This window comes from Ovis canadensis, chromosome 1, assembly GCF_042477335.2.
Source record: "Ovis canadensis isolate MfBH-ARS-UI-01 breed Bighorn chromosome 1, ARS-UI_OviCan_v2, whole genome shotgun sequence".
NCBI classification, from domain to species: domain Eukaryota; kingdom Metazoa; phylum Chordata; class Mammalia; order Artiodactyla; family Bovidae; genus Ovis; species Ovis canadensis.
The window spans coordinates 76,764,940-76,779,266 of NC_091245.1; the positions used below are offsets into that span (position 1 = coordinate 76,764,940).

A 14,327-nucleotide genomic window follows, 5' to 3' on the forward strand; every position below is an offset into this window, starting at 1 on the left:
GATCCCCTGGAGTAGGAAATGGCAACCTGCTCCAGTATTCTTACCTGGAAAATTCCATAGACAGAAGAGCCTAGTGGGCTACAGTCCATGAGGTTGTAAAGAGTCAGACACGACTAAGCAACTGAGTGTACATACCCACACAACACCGTTTTAGACATCCTCTATGATTTAGTAAAATAATTACCCCATAGAGTCATCAGTTCAGTTCAGTTCAGTCACTCAGTCGTGTCCGACTCTTTGCAACCCCATGAATTGCAGCATGCCAGGCCTCCCCGTCCATCACCAACTCCCAGAGTTCACCCAAACTCATGTGCATTGAATCAGTGATGCCATCCAGTCATCTCATCCTCTGCCATCCCCTTCTCCTCCTGCCCCCAATCCCTCCCAGCATCAGAGTCTTTTCCAGTGAGTCAACTTTTTGAATGAGGTGGCCAAAGTATTGGAGTTTCAGCCTCAGCATCAGTTCTTCCAATGAACACCCAGGACTGGTCTCCTTTAGGATGGACTGGTTGGATCTCCTTGCAGTCCAAGGGATTTGCAAGAGTCTTCTCCAGCACCACAGTTTATAGGTACCCACAAAAGTAATAAATGGCCTCTCTGAGACAATTGACAAACAAAACAAGAAAGTTAAGGGAAAAAAAATAAACAAAACTACATATTCCCACCACACCCAAACCATGAAAACCAACCCTACATACGAAATAGATCTCCCATGGGTAATAAAGAGTCGGACGTGACTGAGCCATTAACACATTACATTTTGCAAATAATAAAAGAGTTATATAATACCAAACATCTAGTCTGAGGGAAATAAAAGCAAATATGGCTACAATGAAATAAAGTCTGAGTGAAATTTCATAGCAAAATGAATGAATAAGAAGTGAAAAAAATAAAAATGAATAAAATGAAATGAAAAAAATTTTAAGCAAGCATTGAAAGTAAAATAACATTTTTTTAAAAAAATTCTAAGACATACATTATTACCTTTTAACATGTCTGTAATGGTGACCTTCTTAATGACAGCCTCTTTTGAATACTTGGAGTTAAGGAAGAGTAGTAATGTATAATGCCCCTTTTATTAATAAAACATGGGAGAAATGGTGTTATTTCTCCTTAACTGTCCCTGCCTTTGGTCACACTCAATAAAACCTAGGGCCTTTATCATGGACTGCATAGTAAGATCTGGTCACCCAACTGCTTCTCTGACTGCATCACCTAGGATCTTCCCTCTTTTTTAACTCTGCCACCTGCTACAGTCATACTGGTCTCCTTGCTCTTCTTGGACCATCCAGACCTACTTCTGTCTCTAGACCATTGCCCTGTTTTTTTTCTCTGCCAGGAATGCTTTTCCTGCTAAGAGCTTCATGATTCACTCTAAGATCAACTTTAGATATGACACTTTATTTAGATTTTCCCTAGCCATCTTATCTAAAAATGCATTGTTCTTATACTCCTTATCTACCTTTCTACTTCATTTTTCTTTTTGGCACTTATTATCAAATAATAGATATTTCATTTGTCTTGCTTATGGTTTGTCTTTGCTGATAGAATATAAGTTCTGGTAAAAACAGGAATTTTTGTCTGTTGTCTTCATTATTGAATCTCCAGGCCCTTGAAGAATGCCTGATACATAGAAGACACTTAATAAATATATGTTTGCTGAATATAAGAATAAATAAAATATGGATAAATATATTAAAATTTGTATAAATATAATATGTTAAATTTAAAGCAGTACATTGGTGGGTTCCATGCTCAAATATTGCTGGGTGATTTGGGGAGGAGGTTTGACTGTCATACACAGCTTGTCTAATGGAGTGTGGAATCAGTGTCACGTGTCTTGAGGTATAAACCTGTCTCTGTTACCAGCTGAATGGAATTGTAGCCAGTTAATCCCCTGGGCCTCCAGGCTGGATAATCTATATGGACCTTATAACATGTCAGTTAATTGAGCATTCTGCTCAAAACAGTTGAAAATTAAGAAGGAGGAAAGAAAAGCTGAAGATGTGAAACCGTATCTTTTAACATAAATATTACCACCACCAACAGTGGTAATGAGAGAGTTATTGCAAAAGAATTTTGAGATTACTTGTAGCTCATTTTCCTTTGATTTATAAATAGTGAGACTGAGGCCCAAGGTTTGAGAGATTTATCCAAAGTCAAGTGCTATTGGTCGCAGACCTTTAGAACTCTACATGATATCTCTGACTATACTGGCAACTCTTCAGAAAAAATATTCTTGTGCTTTTTAAAAATATAGAATATTCATCTTAGATTCAAAGAATTTGCTTAGTGGCAGGAATGCATAGATCAACTGATCTCTCTTTGTGATCTAACTCAGCTTACAGAAGAGATTGGAAAACTGGAAGATAAAGTGGAGTGCGCTAATAATGCCCTGAAAGCAGATTGGGAAAGATGGAAACAAAACATGCAAAATGATATCAAGTCAGCGTTTACAAATATGGCTGAGGAAAACATCCTCTATTATGAACAGGTAATTAGTGATATGCAGTATTGCTTTCTTTTTCTTTTTAAAAAGTTATCCTCTCTCTTACTTTCTGTTTATCTTGTGTTGAAAGAGTCTGTTCAGGAACCAAGTGTCACATTCAAAGCCCTCTCTGGTGGCTCAGTGCCAGTGGAGCTGCCAGTCAACAGAGCATCACTAAACCCACCCACCAACACAAAGTGTTTACCTGTAAGAAGGTGATGAGCTTTCCTTCCTCCACAGCATGCCCATGTGCCTAATATGAGCTGAGCTTGACGTGAGAGAGAATTCTGCTATCTTCATGTAAAACTGGTGGCTCAGAGGTTAAAGCATCTGCCTGCAATCCGGGAGACATGGGTTCGATTCCTGGGTTGGGAACATCCCCTGGAGAAGGAAATGGCAACCCACTCCAGTATTCTTGCCTGGAGAACCCCATGGACGGAGGAGCCTGGTGGGCTACAGTCCATGGGGTCGCAAAGAGTTGGACGTGACTGAGCGACTTCACTTTCACTTTCATGTAAAACTCAGAATATAGGGGAAGGGAAAAAAAGTAAGTGCCATTTTGCACATTTAGGCTGATCTAAGATAAGACTCAGGATGACAGGAAGCGATTTAAGTTTAAGAAGTAGCCATTAAAAAAAACCTCAAATGTAATATTTATTAATGAAGCAGACAAGAAATTACAAAACCACCATAAGTTGTAGTCATGACTTTTAGCAGTTATACTGAAGTTGTTTCGACCAGTGCCAAATTGAAATGGCTTCATAATATATTAATAAAAAGCTACAAATATTTTATATGTTACAATTGAGCTTATTTAAACACTGATTTTTTTATTTTCTATTTTTCTATTCCCTAATTTTAAGCAATACAAATAAACTGAACAGAATCTTATATATGAAAAAAAAATTAAATGCTACCATTTTGTTTTGTTTGTCTTCCCTTCAGTTTCTTGTTTTGGCAGTATCTGACATCTTCAAAAATCATTTGATTGGGCTTCCTAATGATTCTCCTATCTGATTAAAATTTCGTTTCCTCTCCTTTTCTTACCCGGGCTTCCCAGGTAGTTTGGTGGTTAAGAATCCTCCTGCCAGTTCAGGAGACACGGGAAACACGGGTTCTATCCCTGGGTCAGGAAGATCCCCTGGAGAAGGAAATGGCAACCCACTCCAGTATTCTTGCCTGGAAAATTCCGTGGACAGATGAGCCTGACTAGTTACAGTCCTTGGGGTCACAAAGAGTTGGATATGACTTAGCCACTGAGCATGCACACTCCTTTTCTTGTATTGTTTGCAAAGTCAGGAAAGAAATAGAAGTTTGAATGAGCAGGAAATTAGTTCAGAGTTTATATATGTCCCTTCCATCCCCACCTTTCCTCTGTAGCTATTCAAAAAGGTCAGAAAAGAACATTAGCTCACTCTAGTTTAGTTCGATTGGTTTTGTTTCTTTCTTTGTTTACCTTAGGAAAAATGCCTAATCGACATTTTGCTTTTCAAATGATTGTCTTTTTTGAACACAGTAGTATTTATTTTCAGTGAATTTTATGCTATTGCTTGCTTCATCTAGCTATTCTGAACGTACTTTTCCTAGAAGGTATATATTAAAATACATCTTTAACCTTATCTCTGTCTGAATATATGACTATATGAAATTGATACATTAAAAAACTTATATTTTGTACTCTGTAGTGCTTGCCAGGTTAAAGGTACTTTAAAATATTTTATATTTTGCAAGATTATCTAACTGATACTGATATTTTCATTCAGCAAGAAATGCTTGAGCCCCTACTACCACCAGCCACTGTGCTGGGTCCTGGAGAGACCACAGTGTGCAGGACAAACACAATCTCTTTCTCATGTGGTTACAATTAAAATATTATAATAAAAAATATAATAAGATCCAGGATAGGAAGACTTTGCAAGGGCATCTAACCTAATCTAGAAGGAAAGAGGACAGTTCCTCAGAGGATATATTTAAGCTGAGTCCTGAATAATGAATGAGAGGTAGCAAGATTCAGATATGAGAAAGAGAGTTCCAGGCAGAGAAGACATGCACAAAAGCAGAGAGGTGAGAAAGAACATGTTCAAATGACTGAGGTTCCTTTTGGGAGAATGGTGGAGTAGAGATAGTGTTGAATTGAAAAATGAGGCTTGTAGAGGAGGAAAATGTTTCCCTCAACCCTCACAGGATCCCTGGCTGGGTCTGAAAATGAAACTGACAAGGATAAATTCACAGGAGAAAACGCATATAAGTTGAATGAATATAATTTCTTTGTGGCACAGGAGCCTTCATCAACAAATCAAGATCAGAAGAAACAGATCTGAGTATTTTTATGCTAGTTTTGATGAAGATTGGGTTGTTGTGTAGAGAGGGATAGGTTAAGGGGTATAACGTAAGCCCAGTAAACTGAGGGAGACTTAGCAGGGCCTGTTTGTTAGGAGTCTTCTCATGTCCTTGGCTTCAGAGGTAAAGATGTACCTTTCCTCTGGGGATGAGGATCCCACCTCTTACTTGAGGATTTTATGACTTGCCTCAGGAGATAAGGGTTGGAAGAAGGTCAGAGTGACCTTTCCGCTTCTATTTCTCAAACTCTTTCATCTTAATATGACAGTGTGTCATATTTTGTGTTAGTATGTCCTGAACCCTATTAGGCTGAAAGTGAAAGTGAAGTCGCTCAGTCGTGTCTGACTCTCTGCGACCCCATGGACTGTAGCCTACCAGGATCTTCCTTTCATGGAGTTTACCAGGCAAGAATACTGGAGTGGGTTGCCATTTCCTTCTCCAGGAGATCTTCCCAACCCAGGGATTGAACCCGGGTCTCCCGCATTGTAGGCAGACGCTGTACCATCTGAGCCACCAGGGAAGTCTGAAGAAGGCCTTAATAAGCTTTGTTTTTTATTTCTCATTCTAAGGGAAATGGTAAATGCCATTAAAGAGTTTTCAGCAGGGAAGAGACAATTTGGACTTGCCTTTTAGAATGATCATGCAGGCTATATATGGGTCATAGTGGAACAAAACTAGACATATTGAGCCTGGTTAGAAAGTGGAGCAACAGACAGAGAGGTGAACTGACATAGAGGTTTCATGGCAGCAGGCTACAGATTGGAGGACAGATTTAAGTGATTTTCTTTTTAGCAAGTGGTGTTGGAAAGATCGTTTTCTACCTCCCCTCCTTTTTTATTCTATAATAACAACCTTAAGTAGATCAAAATATCTAAAAGGAACTCCCCGTAAGTCTCAGATTTTGAAATGATTTAAAATATTTCTGTTGGATAAAGCAGATTTGTCACTATACGCTTTTTTTTTTAACAACTTTAACTGTTTTAAATCCACAGAAATAACTTTATCTCTCCTTTATAATAGAACATGGCCACACTGACATTATAGGAGTGCTATGACAATTAATAATTGAAATAATTTTTTAAGAAAGTTAGAATACACATTATACTATAAGTGATTGCAATTATAAAACATATTAGGTTATAAAAATCGTGTGACAAACACTCAATACTATGTTGTCTTCTCAATGATAATGTCTGCAAAACTTAGTTCTAAGTTTGGATTTTTAATTTTCTTAAGAGAAAATGTTCATAGTAGTTCCATTGAACTTCAACTGAAATGTTTGCATTTTGACTATACCTCTCACATAAATGCACACTTTTTTTTATTCTCATAGATTGCACTCAGTTTATACAAAATACTATCTTCTTAGAAATAGTTAAATTAGCATCACTGTGCCATATTGCCGTATTGCAAATTTTGTCCCTCACAGCAGTTTATAGCTATGTTTTTAACTCTTTCCTCCAAGCGAATTGTATTTCTAAATCTTACTAAAATTATATCAAGTGTATGGCATTTTAGATGGAGATGTTTGGAGGAATCATTGGTTTTCTTTATTGTAACTTCATAAGGTCTCTACATCTCAAGTTATTTATTGAGTTTTTTCCTGAGTGAATAACTTTTAACTGATTTGGCACATGATTCCAGGTATAATCGGAAATTAAAGCCCTTATATAATCAAGGCTTCCTAATTAACACACAGACTGTATGGCCTGAAACAGCAACAGTCTGCTGTTATCTGTTGACTTCAGAATATATCAAATATATAAGGAAGTAAAATGTTGCAGAATCTTTCCAGTTCCTTTTTAATTTAATCACATTATTATGGAAATACTTCTGTCTTCATCAACATTTGTAAAAAAATAAATAAATAGTAAATCCCTAAAGGGGTTTGCTCCTAGTGTGACAGAAAAAATAGGGTATAAACATTTGTCTTTGGACTTTTATGAAGTGAAATGGTCACAACTTGTTTATAACTTAAAATTTAACTATTAAAATGCCAGAGGAAAATCAGTTTGTAAATATGAGATATGTCTGTATCAAAGGTCCATTATTGTCTAACTAAAATATTGTACTTAGATGTGTGAATTTACTTAGAAACAGTTGACCTCAAATATAAAACAAGGATCTGAAATAAACTCTGAATAGGTAAAATGAAGCTATTCCCAATTGTGTTCTGTATGACCAGTATCCAAGAATAAACTTGAATCATTTTTGAAAAAATTAGAAGAACAAAGCAATAAAATAAAAAGTCCCATTAACCATAGGTGAATAATTTCAAAGTGAATAATTTCAAAGTATATAAGTATCCAAATAACCAAAGAAAGTTATTTCTTACTAAAATGTGAAGGGATGCTAAAACTATAAACTATGACATGTTGGATAAAGTGCACAGACATTTTCTAATTGTTCTTTAGTAGGTACAAAATAAGACTGCCCAGGTGGCTCAGTGGTAAAAATCTGCCTGCAGTGTAGGAAAGTGAAGTCACTTGGTCGTGTCCAACTCTTTGTGACCCCATGGACTGTAGCCTATCAGGCTCCTCCGTCCATGGGATTTTCCAGGTAAGAGTGCTGGAGTGGATTGCCATTTCCTTCTTCAGGGGATCTTCCCGACCCAGGAATCTAACCCGGGTCTCCCGCATTGCAGGCAGACGCGTTACCATCTGAGCCAAAAGGGAAGTACAGTGCAGGAAATGCAGGTTCAATCCCTGGGTTGGGAAGATCCCATGGAGAAGGAAATGGCAATCCATTCCAGTATTCTTGCCTGGGAATCCCATGGACAGAGAAGCCTGGCAGGCTACAGTCCATGGGGTTGCAAGAGTCAGACATAACTTAGTGAATAAACAAAAACACAAGGTACAAAATAGTATGTTTTTATTCTTGTTGATGATGCTGATAATCATTATGATGGTGAAGAAATTTAAAAGGAAGGAATCCTTGGTAGATATCATAAACTGAAATAATATGCTCTTTAAAGTTTAACAATATAATCATGAAAAGATCACATAATATTAATTATTGCCAAATAAAATCATTTGTAGTTAACTGAATATAATACTTGAAGTAGTAAAATTTATTTCTTTACATAGTTTATTTTAGAGTTAATATATGGAAGTCTTTTTGGCCTCATTTTCTGGTTTTAGAATTAATACATGTACAAAAACAACAAAAGTTAAGTACACAAATGTATAAAGAAGAAATAAAGAATACCCATAACCTTATCTCCTACAGAGCGGTATATTGAAATGCATTTACAGAAAAATAATTTGCTCTATGCTGATCAAAATATTTTAAGATTTCTGCATTTCCAAATATGTCAACATAAAAACATGATACTTATTTGTGTCATGATGACTACAGTGGACATGTGTTATTTTGAATTCTATATTTTTCACTTGTTTAAATATTTTTCTGTGTAACTTGATCTTTATATAGTACATAATGTTCATATATCTTTATTAGTGAAGATAACTACTAATAATTGAACATTTATGTAAATTTTTATGCTCTCATAAACAATACTATTTAAAATAATTATGAACATTAGACTTAAGATCTTTCTTGATAAGATATTCAAGAAATAGCCAAGATAGAGGTGACTTCATTTCAAATGCTATCAGTCTTATTTAAGAATGTTAGTTGCCTCATGTAAAATCATTCTTTAGGATTCTATTAACATCAAAACCCTATGCTAAGCAGCATTCAAATTCAAACTTAAATCTTCCCCTTAGGGAAGAATAATAAGTATATGTATTTTTCATTTGATTGATACAGCTTTACAATATATTACTTTTTTAATGAAAGAGTATTTGAATTCATTTAGTTGAATCATAATAAACTGACTTAGTAGAAGGTTCTATCATTATTGAATAATAAAAATATTTATATCTACATGGGTATCTAGGAAACAGAAAAGCATCTAGTATAGGATGTTTTCTCTGAAATAAAAGAAGAAAAAAAATCATTTCAAGAGTTCACAGTCTAGCCAAATCAATAACACAACTAATGCTTCCCTAAAATCCAAGTCCAGCTATATACGGACCATTCAAACAGCAGAGAAAATTTTAAAAATACACATCATAGAAGTTCTTTTACAAAGTAAGTAACAGATAAGCATTGAATCTCCTAGAAGTTTTCAGGTATAGTTGTTTTTATTTAGAAATTTATTCCTTGTTATATTGGGGAATAGTAAAATAAACTGGAGCGAAAGAGTTTTTTGTTTTACATTCATTGATGTGCTACATATTTTGGAACATTTTAAAATTTTTTCATGAATATTTAAAACACCATGATCCAAGTAAAGGTATCTCCCAAACATTGTGACTTTAAGAGGTTAAAGTTGATAATGATATGTTGATATCATTGATAATGATAATAAAACTGCCAGCTAAGAAGATTCTGATGAGTGGAATTTATGTATCTGTCTGAGATTTCATTATTTTTTCCTAAATTGGGTCTCAGATAAATTATGGACTTGCTGTTCATCTACAGTAATTGAAAGGAGCAGTGAGGGAGAATAACTTTCCCAAGATCTAATCCATCCGACAAAGAGGAGCTGTTATGTAACAAGACAGAAACTTGATGACAAAGTACTATTTTGAAAATCTGGGAGTCAAAGAAAAGGAAAGGAAGGAAACCCGGGCCATCTAGTCATATTTCCTAGAATTTAGTAAAGTGATTTGAAAAATTACAAAAAAGTTTAATTTCAGCATCAGTATTATGTCTTTCTTGTAGAGGGGATGGAAGTGATTGAAGGTTTACTTAACTATAGTTGTTTAGTATCATTTTGGTCACAAAGAATGACCTGTAGTTTCTTAGTTTTCCTTTTAAATGTTGGGAGAGAGGCATAATAGTTGCTCTATGTTGAGCAATTTAAATTATATTTTTATGTTGACAGTCTCTTAAGATGAAATGGAGTAAATAGATACTTTCTTTAAGGTTAATGTGTGTCTCAACTCCCTTTGAAAATCATAAAAACAAAAAGCTAGAATAATTCAGTGTTATCTAGGACAGGGATTTTGGAATCCATATCAGGGTACTTTTCTTTTTACAATCATGCCTCATAACGTTTACTTAAACTGGTACCTTACCGAATCTCTAGAACTCAGGAATACAGATCTCCTGATGATGGTTAAACAACCCTTCAGAAAATAACAGTCTCTATTTGGAACTGTTAGAAGAATGTTTCAGAACTACGTTATACACCCTAGTGAATTCAGTAGATTTACATTAATGGGTAAGATAGATTTCCTGAAAAGTAAACGTGCTACCTGCTTAAGAGGCTAAGATGCTTGGATATTTACTCAACCTGACCATTTTTGTGCCAGTTAGAATTTCCAATTCATTACATTCTTTTGTCCACGTTATTGACTTTTTTACTCACTGGAAGGTACTCATTAGAAACCTGATGTCAATATTAACAAATTTGGGCTACAGTACACCACACATTTAGGGACCATCCAGTTTATTTAGGGACAGTCATCTTCATCAAAACATCAAGTTTTCATCTTCTTAATGCCATAATGCTCCATTGAATGCCTAGGAGCTTATCCCTTTGTATTTTTAGTAAAGAGACCAACACTATTGATTATTTAATGATTAATCTTGTCCTTTTTACCATTTATTCTATCGAAATCCTTTTTTTTTTTTTTTGGTAAGCAATCAATTCCTGTTTGAAATAGAATCTAAAGGTACATAATAATAATGCTTAAAACAAGGGAAGCAGAGAGGAAATAACCTTGTGCATCCTAAGACTTTAAAACTTTTTATTATTACTCTCAGATGAGAGGTTTCACCGCTGCTTATAGAAACAAAATCTTCAATAAACTCTTGCTTGGGCTGTTCATGGGATGCTGTTATGGTCCTCTGTTATTAGTTGATTGGTTGTGGGAGAGGCATCCACGGAGAATACCAACCACAGAGGCTGGGAAGCTGCCTTCTCAGCTTGATAGATTGTACCAGGAATCTTGGTTGAGTGAAGAGATGAAATTATAAACTGAGCTGAGGGAATGCTACATTAAAGACATTTTATAAATTTTTAAAATCAACTAGTACAAATGCTGGAGGAAGTCCCTGGGCATAGTTTTTGAGTCTCTAATTGTTTATTTGAGGACATATTTGATCGCACAATCATTTGCTCCCATTTATTTTACTTTCGCTGTCATTGGATATGACAACTTCATAGCCAAGTGCCTTCCTCTTAAGTTATGCTGTTTCATTTTATTGAAGAAGGTTGCACTGCATCTTGACACATTAAAGTTCCTAAGATACTCCTTAGAAAAGAACTATGTTCACCTTTGTTTAAGATCTCAGATTTATTTGTTCACAGAAGTCATTTATGGAATTCATGTCTGAAATATTTATGGAACTATTATCTAGAAAATACTTAAGAAACTGATAAAAATGTAAGACTTCTAATGTTCATTAAAGCCTTTATTGTAAAACCATCTGAAGATGTTTAGTAGCTATGAACTCTTGACAGAGTAAATTTCAGTTCCACTTGTCTTAAAAAAAAAAAAAAAAAGAACTGCTCAGTGGTAGCCAACTACCTTTTTAAAGTTTCACCTCAATAATTTGATACAGCTTTTCAGTGATTCAAAGGAATTCTCTCTCATAGCAAATAAGGTAAATGTTATCCTCTATATTGATGACAAAGTCCTTTCATATTCCAAGTTGTAAACCTACTTCTAACTGGTTTCCCCCACCCTGCACCCTAGCACCAAGGAATCTTTATATTCAAACCAAAAATACTTTGCAAAAAGATTGTTTTCAGCATGTAGAATGATAGTATACTTTGTCAAGTTTAAGTCATTTAATTTACTAGGTCTTTGTCTTAATCACCACATTGAAATTTGCTTCTTTCCAAATTGAAGTTTTATAAGATTCCTGAGGTCTTGTTATGTTGCTGCTGCTGCTGCTAAGTCGCTTCAGTCATGTCCAACTCTGTGCGACCCCATAAACGGCAGCCCACCAGGCTCCGCCATCCCTGGGATTCTCCAGGCAAGAACACTGGAGTGGGTTGCCATTTAAAGACACTTTAAAAAAAAAGTCCCTGCCACCCTTCCTGTTGTTGTTCAGTCACTCGGTAGTGTCCACCTCTTTGCAACCCCATGGACTGTAGCACACCAGGCTTCCCTGTCCATCACCAAGTCCCAGAGCCTGCTCAAACTCATGTCCATTGAGTTGGTGATGCCATCCAACCATCTCATCCTCCGTCGTCCCCTTCTCCTCCTGCCCTCAATCTTTCCTAGCATAAGGGTCTTTTCCAACGAGTTGGCTCTTTGTATCAGGTGGCCAAAGTATTGGAGCTTCATCTTCAGCATCAGTCCTTCCAGTGAGTATTCAGGATTTATTTCCTTTAGGATTTATTGGTTTAACCTTGCAATCCAAGGGACTCTGCAAAGTCTTCTTCAATACCACAGTTCAAAAGCATCGGTTCTTTGGCACTCAGCCTTCTTTATGGTTCAACTCTCATATCTGTACATGTCTACTGGAAAAACTACATAGTTCTGAGCAACTATACGCCAATGAAATTTTTTAAAAAAAGAAAGCATATCTAGAATTAACTTTTGGAAGTTGAATAATTTGAATTCACAAAAAAAGAATCATATCCTATGTATTATAATTCTCTATATTAAGTTGCATTGCAAAGAAATTAGTTCTCTGCCACTGGGAATTTTAAAGCAGTTGTTGAATAACGTACATCAGCAATTCTGTTTAAACTAGAATTTCTCTATGCATTTTATAGGAAATTAGTTTTTGTAATGTTAAAGGGTGTTTATCTTGATAGAAAAGATAGATTCTGTAGTCAAATAAGTTTGAATTAAACAGGCATGTTTATTAAAGAAGTTCTCAGAACCTTTTATGTGCTTATATGGGCTTCCCAGGTAGCACTAGTGGTAAAGAACCCAGTTGCCAGTACAGAAGACATAAGAGACAGGGGTTCAGTCCCTGTGTTGGGAAGATCCCCTGCAGGAAGGCACAGCAACCCACTCCAGTATTCTTACTTGGAGAATCCCATGGAAAGAGGCACCTGGAGGGCTTCAGTCCGTGGGGTCACGAAGGGTCAGACACGACTAAAGTGATTTAGCGCATGTTCTTATATGGTTTATGAATCTAAGACATAACTTTGACTAGGTTAGCATTTCTTCTTATAGCCTTAGCCTGTCATGGAACACAATTTAGGAAACCTTGGGTAATTACATTGATCTCTAACGTTATGTTACTTAAAGTGTGGACTAATGCCTAATTCATAAATTATTTATTACAGATTTATAACATAAATTCAGAAATAGAATATAACCAGTTGAAATATTCTAGGGCAATTTGACATTGTCATGATGTCCAGGTGATTATTAGACTTCTTTTGTTGAATCAAGTATAGGCCAGTTGGGATATTGTCCAGCTTTTGTGATGATTTCTTGTGGCATGAAGTGCAAACTAGTCAGCTCAGTAGGATCACTAATGGTTCTTAGCCAACAACAGATGTGTTCTTCACCACAGATAGTTTGAGAAGCACTGCTCTGAAGTTCCTTCTGTTTTCTAGAAGTTTGTTCATATCTTCAAATTAACATAGGTAGTGTTTTATATCATTTAAAAATTTATAATCTGGCTGATATTCAAGTATTATATTAAGCATGATTAATTATAGAATTCAGTTTAAAGGCACCAAGGTCTGATTTTTATATACTTCTAAGGAAACCTTAAAAATAAAGTATTTATCATTATTAGAATTCAAAAGTATCATGTAACTGTACTTTTATTTATTAAGTGATTGCAGCCATGAAATTAAAAGACGCTTACTCCTTGGAAGGAAAGTTATGACCAACCTAGATAGCATATTCAAAAGCAGAGATATTACTTTGCCAACAAAGGTCCGTCTAGTCAAGGCTATGGTTTTTCTAGTGGTCATGTACGGATGTGAGAGTTGGACTGTGAAGAAGGCTGAGCCCTGAAGAATTGATGCTTTTGAACTGTGGTTTTGGAGAAGACTCTTGAGAGTCCCTTGGACTGCAAGGAGATCAACCAGTCCATTCTAAAGGAGATCAGTCCTGGGTGTTCTTTGGAAGGAATGATGCTAAAGCTGAAACTCCAGTACTTTGGCCACCTCATGCAAAGAGTTGACTCATTGGAAAAGACCCTGATGCTGGGAGGGACTGCGGGCAAGAGAAGGGGACGACAGAAGATGAGATGGCTAGATGGCATCACAGACTCGATGGACGTGAGTCTGAGTGAACTCCGGGAGTTGGTGATGGACAGGGAGGCCTGGCGTGCTGCGATCCATGGGGTCACAAAGAGTCGGACACGACTGAGCGACTGAACTGAACTGAAGGAAACCTTAAAAATGAAGTATTTATCATTTTTAGAATTCAAAAGTATCATGTAACTGTGTTGTTTTGTTTATTAAGTGGTGAGTTCTATTCTAAATTGCATATTCCAAGGCTGTAGTTCATATTTCCAAATAACTATGAACATTTTTTATTGTGTTCATGTAAGTTTTAAA

The 14,327-nt window shown here is 35.9% G+C and overlaps 1 protein-coding gene across 5 annotated transcripts in view; it reads left to right on the plus strand.

The window, feature by feature from the left end:
- Positions 1-14,327, plus strand: part of SNX7 (sorting nexin 7) — a 173,555-nt gene that overhangs the window by 103,795 nt on the left and 55,433 nt on the right. For all 5 annotated transcript variants that reach the window (XM_069598468.1, XM_069598482.1, XM_069598459.1 and 2 more), the window contains one exon: positions 2,342-2,494. In XM_069598468.1, coding sequence (XP_069454569.1) covers positions 2,342-2,494 — 153 coding nt within the window. The remainder of the gene's footprint in view (positions 1-2,341; positions 2,495-14,327) is intronic.